The 15,680-nt window shown below is 37.7% G+C and overlaps 1 protein-coding gene across 2 annotated transcripts in view; it reads right to left on the bottom strand.

Moving 5' to 3' along the window:
* Positions 1–15,680, bottom strand: part of LOC103055298 (ssu-2 homolog) — a 50,589-nt gene that overhangs the window by 16,165 nt on the left and 18,744 nt on the right. Inside the window, exons 6-9 of one of the 2 annotated variants that reach the window (XM_007431736.4) lie at positions 11,191–11,315; positions 8,143–8,205; positions 7,650–7,747; positions 3,748–3,840 (exon numbers count right to left, since the gene is read on the bottom strand). In XM_007431736.4, the coding sequence (XP_007431798.3) occupies positions 3,748–3,840; positions 7,650–7,747; positions 8,143–8,205; positions 11,191–11,315 (379 nt within the window). The remainder of the gene's footprint in view (positions 1–3,747; positions 3,841–7,649; positions 7,748–8,142; positions 8,206–11,190; positions 11,316–15,680) is intronic. The other variant, XM_088134318.1, reaches the window with a different exon arrangement.

Below are 15,680 nucleotides of genomic sequence, written 5' to 3'. Positions count from 1 at the left end.
GAGAAGATAAGAGGAGAGCTGCATGGCAATGAAGAGAGAGGTCAGCTAAGTTAGGCTAGTTCATAAGAAAAGCCACAGTCAAAATGAGATTCAGAGGAACCAAAAATGATGAATGTGGATTTAAAAGTGAAAGAAAGAATCATTCAAAGGCCAAGTTCTTTGTTTGCTACCAAGATAGAAGGGCCCTTTCTGTGTAAATGCCATCAGTGTAAGTTATTTTGCTGTCTGAACAACAGCTTTTTTTTTTCCTGTTAAAAATAAGATGGAAGGAGTGGTTGGAAAATATGCAGAATTTACAGGTGAAAGGTGAAATTGTCTTGAAACCTATAGGGGGAGGGGGGAGGGAGAGAGAGAGAGATGGCAAAAGGCTCATTTGAAAACAAATGATTGCTTCCTGATATTCTCATTTAATTTTGGAAATACAAACCAATCCTACCTGAATGCTTCTGAATACAAAATATCGTAGTTATTAGCCTGCTAAAGAACTGACAGGGAAGTATGGCAGAAATGTCATTTTGAATAAAGGCAACGGTCTTCTTGTCAGAAATCATGCCCTTTATTACAATTAAGTGTTTGTCACATACTGTTTTAGTCAAGTGACAAAGGCTTTATTTCTCAATAAGTCTAAAAACAAAGTGTATCCTAGAGCTAAACCTCACCAGAGAGATAAGTTTTCTTATCAGTTCCAATTCATTTTAAAAACAGAGGTGATCTGCCAAATTATTGCAGGATAACAGTGCTGGAATAGGAAAGACTGTGGAGCCCCTTGCTCTTGTCTGCACCATTTTTCCAGTGTAAATGTCATATACTTCTGTCTGCAGATTGCCCTGTTAGGGAAGACATGCATGTCTATCAATAAACTGCACATTTTCCAAAATATCCCTTTTGCATGTTATAAGTAATTCATATGGTGCTGATGTAATGTGAGAATTGTCTTCTCTGTGGCATTATGGCTAACATAAGCTTAAGAGGAATGGCCAGGAAGCAGAATAGACGTTTCCACTGGCCATTTTGATCTAAGGCCCCTGCAAGGCTCTCTGCTGAACAGGGGCATTTACAGGGAGGGTAAAAAAATGCAAGTTGGTGGTCACAACCATGAGATCAAAGCTATCTTGGGCCTTCAATCGTGCAATCATGGCTGCTATCTTGGTTGTTTTTGACGCCCACCCACTCCATGGATGCTCCTACTGCTGAACACGGGGCTTTGTCATCTCCCTGCTCTCCGCAAGGCATTACTGCTTATTTTATGCAACCCAAGAGAATAGCAAAAGAATCAGATAGAAAGGATCTGTCTCAAAAAGAAAAGATGAGAATTACTATACTACAAGTGCAAAATCCTATGGCATGCTAGTAATGCAACTTCTGTGCCTTCCTTAATGTCACATAAAATCATACAATTGTTGTTGTTTTTATGCCATATTCACACCAAATAGCTCAAATGACAACCATTAATGTAGGCTGTGTTAATGTTGACTCTATTCAGGCACCTGAAGGTACAGTCCTATGTAAATTTTTCATAACTAATCTCATTGAGTTTAACATGGCATTATTAGATAAAAATGTATATGAGGGAGGACCCAAAACAAACCAGAATTATCTTCTGGAGGGCGGGCCCCTTGTAGTACAGGCTTCCCCTGCTAGGTGAGTGTTCTAGGAACCATCTGCATCAGGGTACCGGCTGGGTTGTTGTGAGAGGCTGCGTTCAGCTTCAGCGAGTTTTTTTTAGAGACTCTTTCAATGCATCTGCCTATTTCATGATAGGTGATTCATGCCTGTCTTGCTCATGCCTGAACAAAGAGACAATTGCTTGACTGTGTGCCGTGCTTTGAAGGAGCAGTTGGAGGCTGACCCTGACACCTGCAGACACCGCGCTGAGTGATCAGCAGTTTTTAACCAAAAACGGCATGACCCTTGTGCCCCACCCTCCCTAAGCACCCGATCTCACCCTGTGCAACTTTTTCTTGTTTCCCCGGATGAAAAAAGTCCTCAAAGGGAAACGTTTTGCCGATGTGGAGGAGGTGAAACAAAAAACAGCAGAAGCACTAAAAGGCATGAAAATTGACGAGTTCAAAACCTGTTTTGAGCAGTGGAAAAAACATCTCGATAGGTGTATTGCATCAAACGGAGAGTACTTTGAAGGTGACTGAAGTCTGAACATGTAAAAATAAATACACAATTTTTTATAAATAAATTCCGGGTTTTTTTGGGTCCCCCCTCGTACAGTTGGAGCCTTAATCTAGGCCAGTTCATTCTGATACAGCTAAAATCTTTTAGAATGTTAATTTTTTATTCAAAGCCCTTCAGGATGTTCAAGTTTTACATGTAATCAGCAGTAATTTGAATTCAGATTTAGACCTCTGTCTATATATTAATCAAGATGAATTAAAGGTCATAATCCTATCAGGAATGATAAACAATTCAAAACAGGAAGATCCTGTCAAGGAATATTTGCTATGCTCCCATTTTTGGCATAGTCCTTCTCAACTCCTGAAGCTTCTTTAAAAACTCTCCAAAGTTTTAGTAACATCAATATTTTATTTTAACTTTGATTTAGAATGCCAGAGTATAGCTTATAAGCATGGGGATATGTATAGCCATCCACACCTTTGTTTTCCCCCTTCTTCTCTTGAGTCTATGTTCATAATCTGCCCAAAGTGCAACAAAGATAATAGCCACAATTCTGCTCTCCTTCACATACTGGCTGAACATGCAACACAGGGTGATCAGTCACATTTTGCCAAAAAGAAAAAAAAAAGCACAAATTGCCCCCAAATTTAAATGTGATATGCATTCAGAATATAACAACGTTCTTATGAGTTAATCATGATGATGTGCATGTGCACATATTTTGGAAGAATATCTTCATTAGGGAAACACATATATTCTCACTGTAAATTAATCTGTGCTTAATGAGTGTGTCTGCAAAACCATGCAAATGCTTACGCAGCTTCAGCACAATTAAGTCAGATAACAACACCATGTAAATCCTGTAATAAAAAGAGCACGGCAGAGAGCTGTGGTGTTTATATTAGAGAACTGAAGTGCTGTTATGGTCTGTCTGTTGTATCTGTATTTCTGGGTTGCATTTATTTCTGGCAATTAGAGCCCAGCACTTTCTGTGTGGTTTCACCACATTACCATCCCTATTTGTATTTTGGCTTTCAAAAAAGAGGGCATGAACCATGCAAAAGGAGGTCAAAAGAAGAGCAGATTTAGGGACTATTTTGAGGAGGATGGTAGAGGTTTTGGGGTACCAAAGTCAGATCTTAAATTTATATGCCTTTGTGAGTGGGTGTGGATTTTGGGGCATATAACTTTAATAAATAAAAATAATTATATATAAATCTCTCCCTCCAACCTCAGAGAGAAGTATCTGAATAGTCCTATGGCTACCAGACTGTATACTAAATTACATTAAAAAAATAAAAACCAACAAATCAATAATATCCCATCCTTTTGTGAAGCACCAAACATATCAACACCAGGACAGCCATTGAAATATCAGGCTGAGTATCAGAAAAGAGGACTACTACAGAGTACAGCTGGACAAAGAAAAAGAGGATTTATACCGTAACAACAACAACAACAACAAAAAATGAAGACAGACAGGAAAAGGATGTGAAATTAAGAGCTATTGAAAATTCATCACATAGGTCTGGCTCTTTGAAAAGCCTTTAGCAATTGCAGCAATTGATTTTTCATGCTAACATCAACCATAACAACACTGACAACAACAGGATCACATACCAAGTTATTATTAACTGGATGAAATGTAGCAACTTTTTCTCTCCTTGGCAGGTTGAACAGGTTTTGTTGCCTCTTCCAGAACAGGTGCTGCACCTTTTAGATATAAAAATGGAGCCTGCGTATTTATTGATTTATTTTAAATGCTAAATATAAAGCTAAATATAAAATGCCTATTTCTTTAAAAAAATCTCTAGATGTGTGCATACATGTACACATATGCTTAAAAGAATGTGACTTCTATTGTTAGCAAATTCCACTGAAAGTAAAATCCTGTTTGGTTGAAATATCAAAGAGACATATAGGAAAACCAGAAGAAAGACTAAAGATGCAGGAGATTTGAGATGAAATGGCATACACTATTTGAAATCAACCAGACAGTAGTGAGAGTGGATCCTTAATTGGAACAGGTATTGATACTAGTAAGGAGAATTTGTGTATTATTTATTGAGTAGCATTTTTCCAATCTAACTCCCAGTGTTTGCTAATTGCTTCAGTGGAGTAAGCATTTAATTTAGGCCAGGAAGATGAGGAAAAATTCATTCTCCCCACCTTTTGACATTTAAAGAGACAATCCATCAGAGGAGGAGGAGGAGGAAGAGGAGGAGGAAAAGTAAATATGGATCTCCCTTCTCTCATTTAGCTTGGCCTTAAGATGAGCCATACTTCTCAGATAATTTGATCTACATAACCTACCAATGCATGTTGTTACCCAAGCTGTTCTGAGGATATTTGTAAAATCTGACACTATCATGGTTTATACAACTTTATTAACCCTGGAATTATGGGAAACGGAGAAGGAGAGGAAGAATTAAATGTAGCATGGTTGATATAGGTCCACTGTGTGACATTACCATTCTGACTACTAAGATAAAAGTTTAGGAGCTAAAGAGATAAAATCTTGTTTGCTTCTTAATTAACTCTGACTCAACAGCTAATTGACTAAACTGTGATTTATGCCAGCAGTATTGAGATCATTTGAAAACAAAGATGGTAGCACAGGAAATTAATATGAACATCTGCACACCATGGCTATTTCCAGATTCATCTGTGGAAGATTAGGTGACCCTTTCAAGGAATGTATTATCCTGTCTATAAGAGTTGCAGATGGCATATGTTTATTGTTGGCAAATGTATAATGCATCAATGTGATGCAGATTAGCAGCGATTACCTACTGATTTATTAAAGCATTTTAAGGCGTCGTTAGTCCCCAAAGATCCCCATTTTCAAATTATTGCCTCGATTATCTATTCTTTGTTATTTTAAGCTTAATGGAGCCTTATAAAACAGTTTAGAAGAACTGAGAGGTATTTTGCATTCCTTAAAGATCATGGGAACACCAAGTATTTTAGCAGCTGGAGAAACTAAAAGATAATAATTTTGTGAGCTGCACATAACCTTGAATAAATAGATGTCAGGTGAAAACAAATGTTGGTAGAAAAGTGGGAAACCTAAAATCAGTAGGATAAAAAGTTTCACCTATCATGCTGAGATTTGGCTCTCCCCCCACAAGATAATTATTATTGAACATGATATCTTGATCTTTCCTAATATGATTTAAGAAGTTATACCCATTTTCAATTGAGTTCTATTTGCACTGGAAAAAATAATAATTCAATTCCTCGTGCTTTATGGAGACAGCATGGCGTTGTTATTAGAGAATCAACTGATAAAATAGGAGAAAAAGGTAATAGCATTTTGCAGAGAAATGATGTTTCTTTTCTTAGCTCTTTTCTTCTTATTTGCCTTGCTTCTGTACCTGCACGTGCAGGGGGATTCTACTGGGTTCAACAGAATACATTCACTCTCCTCCTCTTCCTCCTCCTCTGCTTTATTTGCCAATATAACTGTAGGGGGAAGTAGGGCTGCTGGGTTCCCTACTTTGTTTGGATGTGTTGAAATATATCTCATGGAAAATGAGATTGAAGAAAGCTTCTAGCCACCACTAATATCTTCAACCTGGCAGAAAACTCATGGCAAACATGTATAGCCCATTCAGAGGGCTTTTCCCTCAGGAACTGGGACAATATCTTTTCTTCATGGTTGACTTCCCTTCTGGTCTTAGCTGAAGAGACAGGAGTCTTCCTTTTTTGTCTCCAAGTTGTGATTTATCTTTTCTCCAATCTCCTATGAAATACATGGGGTTGAATGTTCCTGGCTAAAGCCTAGATAGTTTATGAGAAATAGCAATGCTTCACTCAGGGCACTTTTGGAAGAAAACCAAATCTCATTTGAACTACTTGATCATAGTGTATAATCCTTCAGCCATCATGTTGTCGTTGTATGTTTTCTAAAAATGCAGGTTGATGCAGTAACTAGGAAGAAAGTCTTATGAACACTTCAAAATTCTCAGAATAGAAGCTCTCCAATCCTAATGAAAAGCCATCCATACTCCACCTCCACAGTCTGGCCTGAAAGAAAACATCTCCTTCACTGCTTTAGTGGAGCTAAACCTCTCTGTCATATTACTGTCCCTCTAGATGATGGTGGTAGTAATGAGGTAACTGCTACTGAGAAATCTGTGAAGAGCAGCTACAATGGAAGAGAAAGAAAAACCTGATGTTTATGTGCATATCTTCTATTCTGGGAAAGGGACAATGGACAATGAAGCAATATTATTCTAAAGTATGACTCTTCAGATATAAAGACATACATTTCTCTATTGCCAGAAATAATCTCAGATGTTTTAATTAAAATAATGACTGTGTTTCTTTCTTATGTGGAAATGAGAGCTGGGCACATCACAAGAAACATAAAAGTATGCTGAATGCAGTAAAACAAATGTGGTAGTATAAGATTGTTGGGTCAAGAATGAATGAGTGATTTAACACTAACAGCAGTATCGCAGAAGTACATTTAAGGGTTTATAAAGCAATCCTGAACTGAAGCCTAAGCTGCTTGTCTCCCAGGCGTTTCTTAAGCCAAGCTCAGAAATTCCAGTCTGGATTGCTATGGGTTGGAATTGAGGCCAGACTGGCACTCAGTCTAGACTATGGCCAACATTCTGCTGCTTCTTGCCTGGAAGATATAAGGTTTAAATGCAGCATGAGCTTCTTGGGTGGACGATAGTTAATTGACTTAACAGACCATCGCTGGATCAACCATAATATTCTTTAAAAAAAACAAAACAGTAACAGTCAGCTAGCAGAGAAGGTAGCAGCCCAACAGCCAAGAATGAAATCACTGCACAGGGCAATGACCGCTTGCTAGAAGGGAGGGGGTGTGGCATACCAGGCACTGCAGACAATCAGAGAAGGGGCTGCTGTTACAACAGAACAAAATGCTGGAGAACATCCACTCTGCAAAGTTTTAAATGGCTCGAGTTGGAAAACAGCAGCTTCGAATCAAAGCTGGGGTGCATTTGCAGTGGGTTGGGAGTGGGAGGACAACTATATCATCTGTTCCTGAACTCAGAAAGCAGTGAGTGGCCTGTGTTGGCACTGGGCTAAGCAGAAGCTGAAGAACTCTCTGTAGAGAAGCTAAATGGGGATTTAATTGCAAAACAAATACACAAATGGATCAAGAGGAAGAGGATGATGAAGGAAGTTGAGGTTGAATGAGTTGGTCAGATCCTCAAGAAGAGAGAGGTGAGAATTTTAAAAAACAAAAGGCAGTATATGGAAGTTTTGGAAGCAACGATGGCTAAGAGAGACAGAAACGCGTGAAGGGATACAATGAATAATGCTGGTCTAAACTAGATTTTGGTTTCCTTTCCTTTTTTTCTTATTTCTTCCCTTTATTTTGCTTAGTATTTCTTTTTTTCTTCACTTTGTATAATATTGCTAACCCTGAAAGGGAATAGTATGATGGATTCATGTATATGAATGTATGTATAAAATGAGTGCAACCACCATTGTCATCATTACCATTATTTTCATCATTATCACTTTCTCAAAGTTCTTACCTTTTGCGACCTGTACCTGAGCACATCTGGCACCGTTTATGACATTTTAAATGTTTGGCTTTGGCTTTTCTGGCTCCATTACATGTGACACACCTCATCTATGGGGACACAAAATAGCTAACCCAACATCAGGATGAAGAAAGCTGGAATAACAGAATAGTTAAGGCACATTTTTATTTGGTTTGTGATGAAGCCCTTTTAGCTTGGTCTGTAATTCTCTTCAAACAGAAAACTAGATGTACAGAATGGTGCCCCTAGCTTTGAACCACCTCTATTTTTTTTTTCCTTATGTAGTGTTTTTGTACGTGGAGTATTTGTGTTCAGAAAAGAAATTAATATGAGTTCATTCCACCTGGAGAAAACAATGTGTTACATGCAACTGTCCTGTTTTAGATAGATAAGCATTACGTTGCTTAGCAATGCTGTTGAACAGGAAGCCTGCGTAATGCCTCTTTTAGCACCAAAGAGTAATAAAAACACCATCAGTACTCACCCTGCCTCCACCGTGGCATCCACTACATTTGTATCGGCCCCAGCCATGGCATTTATGACATTCCTGAAATAGAAATAACTCACCTACATACATTCACTTAAAACAGATTACATACTGTATATGGTAATACCTGAATTAGGCAAGGATAACTGTCAACCTAGACAGTTATTCTTACCTAATTCAGGTACTAGCACACATCTATTCTATTATATATTAATTATGGCAAAGGAAGAAAAGCTTTCTTCATGTTACAAAAGACTAGCAGCTATAGGGATTTCTAATAACATAGTATAAGGAAACATGGACTGAAAGGTCATATTTTACTGACTTTTTTTAAAATTAGGGAAGTGCAGTGCACATTTTATCTTGCTCCATAACAGCAGATTCTATTTATGTTTTGAAATCACTGTAAACAGAGAAGAAGGCCAGTCATGATCAGCCCCACTTCAGGTCTTCATTGAGGCAGAGCAATATGCCTCCACAACATGAAATGCATCACTAAGGCAATTCATACTCTCAATGTTTTTATATTATTAGCAGTTTTGAGATGTGGTAACTGGTAATCTAGTCCATACCTTCTCTATATTATTAAAAGGCATTATGTGAAACCCTCAACTGACCAAATCCACGATGCTGTGAAAGCTCTGGAAACCAAAACCTATGAGGAATGGTTAAAGGACCTCGTATCGATCCTTTAGTCTACAGAAAAGACTACTAAAGGGAAATACAATAGTCTTCAAATGTATGATGGGCTGTCACACAGAACAGGAAGTAGGCCTGTTTTCTATTGCCCCAGTGGACAGTACCAGGACAGATTAGCTAATTCCACAAGGAATTAGGTTCAGGCTAGACGTGAAGAGGGTCTCCTTGACTTTGTTAGCTGCTAGCTGTGGAACAGGCTGCCACATGAAGTGGTGAGTTTTCCTTTGCTGGAGGTCATAAAAAAAAACCTGGATAGACATAGTCAGAAATGTTTTAGTGGATCTTGCACTGAGCAGGAGATTGTATTAAACAATCCCTACAGTCCCTTCTGCTCCATGATTCTATGAAATAAATCTTAAAACATGTTTTCTGTATTTATGATGAACAATTCAGTTAATTAATCAAGGATATAAGAGTTATCAGAATTTCTGAGTGTGGAATAGCTTATTTTAGTAGAATGGATCTGGAGGGAAATGGACATGGAAGAAAAAGAAAGAAATTAAAGAAACTAGAGTGAATACGGAAGAGACTGCAGGAAAAGAAAGTATAAGTCTGTCATGAAAAAGTAATAGAAGATAGATTATTCTCGCAATAGAATTAATGTGAGTGTAAGATAAGAAGTAGAAGCTGCTTAGAACACAGTGAAAATTATTATGTTAGGGAGTGCTAAAAAGAGTAAAGAATGGTTAAGATTAAAAGAGGCAGAGAAAACAGTGATTGTGAAGGAAACAAAAGATGTGTTGAAAATGGGAGAAGAGGGCTAAATAAGGGCCCCCCAGCAGAGTGAATGGAATTAAAAATAAAAATGTAAAATGATTTGGGGTGAAACTGAAATGAGGGATTGATGGAAAGAGCATTTTAAATATTGGTATGGGAATTATAGTGATTTATCAAAGATTGGAATTGAAACTAATGCTGTAAATATTAGTGTTCAAGAAAAAATGATCGGAATGAAGTCATAAATGGGTGAGAATGTTGAAAAATGGTGAGCAATGGGAGAAATATTAAAATATGCCTGTGGTTTGTTTATTGAATGGAGCTGACATTTAATGTGTGTGTGAAAACTGTTTTTGTGCCTGACAACTGGAAGAATGCCAATTTTGTACCCTTATACAAAGGGAAAGGTAGCAAGAGTAAATACAAATACCACAGCCAGATTAGTTTGTTAAGCATTCCTAAGAATATATTTGGCAGAATTCTGATTGAAAGTGCATGAGTAAAATGTTGGTGGCAATGAGTAAAATGCTAAAAGTACAAGGTGACTTTATGGTGGGCAGATGTATATAATCCAGATTTTTGTTCTCCAGGCAGTCACTTTTGTTGATTTAGAGGAAGTGCACAATACAGGTGGTCCTTGTTTAACACTTGTTCAGCAACCATTCAAACTTATGATAGCACCGAATGAGTGATAGTTACAACCGGTCCTCAGAGTTCCGGCCATCTCAGTGAGCCGCAGTCACATGATTGTGATTTCGCAAGTAAAGTCAATGGGGAAGCCAGCAGAAAGTCAGAAGTCATGGTCATGTGAGGTCCTCACTTAACAACCCACGCAGTCCTTGCTTAACGATGGCAACTAGGACTGCCAGAACTGCCATGGCTAAGCAGAGCAGTCACATGATGTTGGAGTACCTGATAAATGAATAAGCTTGAGCTGTGGAATGTTTTGCACAAATAAGCTTTTGAAGGATGGTCCCTGAAAGCTGTAGGAGCAATATATGATGGAGTGAAACATGTGTGAGAACAAAATGGAATGCTTTAGCAAATGACTTGACACTGCACAGCACTGATCTTCTAGTGATCCAGAGGAAAGAGTGGGAAGGATTGCTAAATATCCCAGATTGAAGGCAGATCTTACCACAGGTATAGGGAACTCTTCCTGTTCAAGGACTAGATGGCTTCCCAGGACACAGATTACATCAATGGGCAGGACTCTCCATCTGTAAAACCCCACCCAAAGCTTAGGCCCCTAAGCAAAATCCAATGCCTTAGACCAGGATACTCAGTTTCTCGAAGGACGGAAAGAAGGAAGTCGTTTTCTTCATAATGAAGGCAAAAAATGATGGCTCCCTTCTTTTCACTGCACCAAAGAACTTTTCTCATGAAAATAGACGCAACTTCACCTTAATGAGCCAGATGAGAAGATCTACTGGGCCACATCCAGCTACAACATATAGTTTCCCATCACTATTTTAAATGCAAGAGGCAAGAAGGCTAAATAGTGTTTCGTTACTTGTACCGCAATTGCAACTAGTTTAAATTTCCTTGACATTAGTCAACATATGGTTTTAACAAAGGCAGGGGGGAGGTGTTTTGTTTTGTTTTGTTTTGTTGTTTTGATGAAATTACCTTGAGTAAAGAAGAATGCGGAACACGAAACTTTTTTGTGTCTTCCTGAAACATTTGTGGAACCTGGACTCTAATATCCCAAGGTCGAGGAGATACACCATTTTGGGGACCATCTACCAAAGTATCTGATAAGATAAAACAAATAGATGCTATCCGTACTGTATGGAGGCAACAATGCAATGTAACATTAAGTACATTTAAATCCATTGCAATCAATTAAACTAACATTTTAGAGAAGTGCATATTTGAATTATTTTTATTCCCACCAGATATTCCTATCAAATTTCATATCTATTGTGGCTGATCCATAGAATTGCATTTATTTTAACACATTATTACATTCATTTATTGCAGGTCCCTTATCTATACTCTTGAGAGTATAGATGTGGGACCTGCAATAAAATTTTGCAGTCTATTCAGCAGGATTATATCATTTTAGCCAGGATATTGGACTGTTAGGGAGCCAGCTTGGCATAGTGGTTAAGGCATCAGGCTAGAAACCAAGAGACCGTGAGTTCTAGTCCCGCCTTAGGCCCACAGCCAGCTGGGTGACCTTGGGCCAGTTGCTGTCTCTCTCAGCCTGAGGAAGAAGGCAGTGGCAAACCAGTTCTGAAATCTTGCCAAGAAAACTGCAGGGACTTGTCCAGAAGTCAACACTGACTCAAAGGCACCAAAAAAAAAAAAAAAAAAGGAGGGGGGATGTATACAGTATTTATTGCTAGTGATGGACAGTAAAGCTTGCCTGAAATTTTCCTGTCTTTGAGTACAACACATGCTGACTGGGGAGGGATGTGGGAAGGGTCATATGTTGCTCTGTCTCAGGCAACAAAATTATTTGTGCCAGCTGTCATTTATATTGCTTTCCTCCTTCTCCCACTTCCAAGTTACTTGCCAGGCTGTTGCCATCAGCCACTGAAGAGAGGAAGAAAAGGCAGAAACAAAAGGGTGGATAAATCCTCTCATTTCTGTGCTGTTTGTAACTTTTCTTACCGATGTAGATCTGAGAGAGAAAACAAGATTTCTGATAACAAGTAGGATCAGAGATTGATAAAAGATGGAAAACCTGTCTCTGCTGAATATATTTTGCAAAGAATTCACCACAGGTTCCAACCTGGATTCAAAGACAAGTTCAACCATTTCTTTTTATGCTTATTGCATCACATCAATTATGACCATTAAAAAATATTTCACAAATGGTATATTCCCATTTTATTTAGAATCAAGGGAACCACTACAATACTGTACTTTTTTTTAAATCAAATATTGACAGGCTTTCTTGAAAGTCTTTTTAAAAAATAGGAAGAGAATTTGTGATCTGAATTTGATGAATCAGCTTGGAAGTTGTTACGGCATAAAATTCTCTCTACATCCATTTTAGTGAGTCATCTTGAATTGGCCATAAAAATAATTCATAGATGGTATTATACTGCACAGAATTACATTTTATTGATCAAAACTTTTCTTGATTGTATTGCAGGAGTTACAAGCAAACTGATACATATTGCAGTCTCTCCTAGCCCTTTTAGATATTCGTTTGGGTTAAAGGGTTTTAAGGAAATTGGGAAAAAATATTTAACAAACTTTAGTAATTAATCTTCCTACAGGTATGATTTCCATGTTTCCCCAAACTTATAAATCAGTGCAAACTTATAAATCAGTGCAAACTTATAAATCAGTGCAACAGAAGAGACTGAATCAGTATTTTTTCTGTTAGCTCCCAGATTTATGACTGGAAAATACTGCAATATTTTCTTTGAATCAATGGCATTTTGCAACGGGAAATTGTATTCGCTACAAAAATAACACAATAGCAAAGAGTCCTGAAGAACTCTTTTGTTAAGAATTGTTTCATTCATTTTTTTACTCCATTTTTAGAGATAATTAGAAATAATAATAATAAAAAATAAATAATTAGAATATTTTCTAAAAGATTACGTTCAGCTACAGAATTTTTCAGGGATAGAATTACTGAATGGAGAAGTTTAACAAGTTTAATGTCTTCTTAAAATTACATCCATCAATGCATAACTATGTTTTAATGCTCCCAAGTGTTGTAGGTGTGAATTTCTTTTCTGTTAATGTTTTCTTTTTCCCTCCTCATTTTAATCATTGTTAAAATTATTTTTGATGTACCTGTATTTCTAGTTCACTTTTAGAAATAGAGAAGAAGCAACTGGTTAAAAAAGTAGGAGGAGAAGAGGATGAAATTTTGCCTGCAAGTGATAACTGAGGATCAGAAGGAAATGGCCCTGATTAGTCATTTTCTGCTTCTTCCTCTTTCTATTGGGGGAGGGAAAACCAACCTTATTGACTGGCAGGTCTTACAGTGCCTGCCTTTTCCTTTTAGACATTTATTTATTTATCAAATTTGTCACTCCCCATCTGCCTGAAGTGACTCTGGGCATTTTACAGTAGAGATAACATTCATTAAAATGCCATATAAAAACAGTCCTAATAATAAATAGCTTCCAAGAAGGATGGAGAGTTGGCAAATAATTCAAGGGAGCATTGTCAGGAGGCTAACCACTCCCAGGGATGTTAGAGCCCATATCGCCCCATGCACTTTGACAGAGCCAGGTCTTTAATTCTTTAATATTTAGAGCATTTTTTTTTCTGTTTGGCTGGCTGGCCTCCTATCTAAACATCTCCCTGCCTTGTGGCTGGAAAGGTGTAGCATATAAATGTATCCTGTCTTTCCTCTGAGAGCTCAAGGCAGAGGGAATGAAGCCCTTGCTCATTTTATCTGCACCAACAGCAACCATATGAAGAGATGGGTGGAGTTAAGAAAAGGTGACCAGCCCAAAGTCACACAGTGGCCAAAGAAGAACTGGAAACTCAAGTTTCCTTGAACTCAGGACAGACCACCTTAACAGCTAACACTGCTTGTGCATGTGCCAATATGGATGTCCCTGTTTCCTCTCTTAAGGTTATAGGGGTGCTGCAACTTTGGCTCTGTCTATTGTTGTTCTGGATTAAATAAAGAAAAAGAACTGATTCCTATTACAGGAACAGAGGGAATGTGAGTGGAGCAACTAACTCTGGTTAGTTAAAATTCTGGGATGAAAATGTTTCGTCACAGCTCTACAAAGATTATTGTTCAAGGAAGAGATACTCCTCCCCTACTTCCCTGGATAGGTGAAAAGAGTTAGCCATGACTAATGTCTAACTGGCCACCACTTCATTTATCAGCATACAGTGGAGAATTCAGAAAGAGAGACAGCTCCTCTGGATGTAATTAATGAGCACTGCCAGTTTTAAAAGTGTTCAATCAACCTTCATATCAGAGGCCCTGTTCCTTGATCTTCCTTTACATAATGGTATGATGGTGAAAATCATATTGCCATTTCTACTGTATTAAAGCCATAACCCAATTATACATTCAACAAGTCAAGAAGTATCGAAAATTCTATTACACTGCTGTGGCCTTTCAGATGTTGTTGAACTGCAAGCACCCTTCACCTTTGGCCAGATCAATATCTGGAGGTGACAGCTTCCCTTCTACAAATGGTATCTTTGAATAGATTTACCCAAGCTATAGTGTATAACAGTTGTCTGTTTTGATGGCATTTATTCTAAATACCAGAGAAGTTGAAGCTAAAACATTTAAAATCTGTTGACGAGTGGCTTAATTAGATGCTATCAAGTTTGGTCTTATCTCAGCTAACTGCAGACAAATGGTGGCCATCTCAGCCTGACACTAGTGATAATTCCAGGACATCCCAGTGATTTCTTTCTTCTTGTCCATTCACCTTTTATGTTGCCAAACATAGTCATGTTTTTCTAATTTATCATCTGCTCACATCACATGTACTAAGGATATGAGTTTCTGCTTACATATCATCACTCAAGGGAACAGTCCATTTTGATTTGGGACAGGAGAGATTGATTGGTTGTCCCTGCAGTTCATAGTGCTCTTGCAGTCCATAATTTGATGACATCTATCTTCCTTCTTTTAATCTTTTTCAACATTTAGCTTTCACAACCATAGATTACTACTGGAAAAATGCTTTAACTGTTCTGATAGAACTGTTTATAGAACTATCTTTATCTTTCATGATCTTATCTTGTCATTGCTTTCTTTCCTAGGATTGATATCTTCTTTGCTTTTCCATCACTCTGTCCATTTCTATCTATTTTTGAGCCCAAGAAAACAAAGTTTCACTGCTGGGTGAAATTGCCTTTGGCTTCTTCATATTTAATATTAATTCAGTTTTTTCACTTTCCACTTTTACTTACATAATGAGTTCTTCTAAATGATCTTTACTTTCAACTAACAAAATCATGCCAACAGCATATCTCAAATAATTAGTGGTTCAACTTCCAATTCTGACTCCAGTTATTATCCCTTCTAATTCTGCCATTTGCTCTATAAATTAAATGATTATGGGAGATATATGCATCTATATCACATTGCTTTTTCTATTCTGAACCATGAGTTTCACCAAACTCAGTTCTCAGAGTTTGCATGTAAAGAATAGTCTGGTGTCCTG

The sequence above is a fragment of the Python bivittatus genome, unplaced genomic scaffold (genome assembly GCF_059951505.1).
Source record: "Python bivittatus isolate LINGU-HERP-01145 unplaced genomic scaffold, Pbiv_v1 ctg000080_np1212, whole genome shotgun sequence".
In the NCBI taxonomy this organism is placed as follows: Eukaryota; Metazoa; Chordata; class Lepidosauria; order Squamata; family Pythonidae; genus Python; species Python bivittatus.
This window is presented reverse-complemented; position numbering and strand designations above follow the sequence as displayed.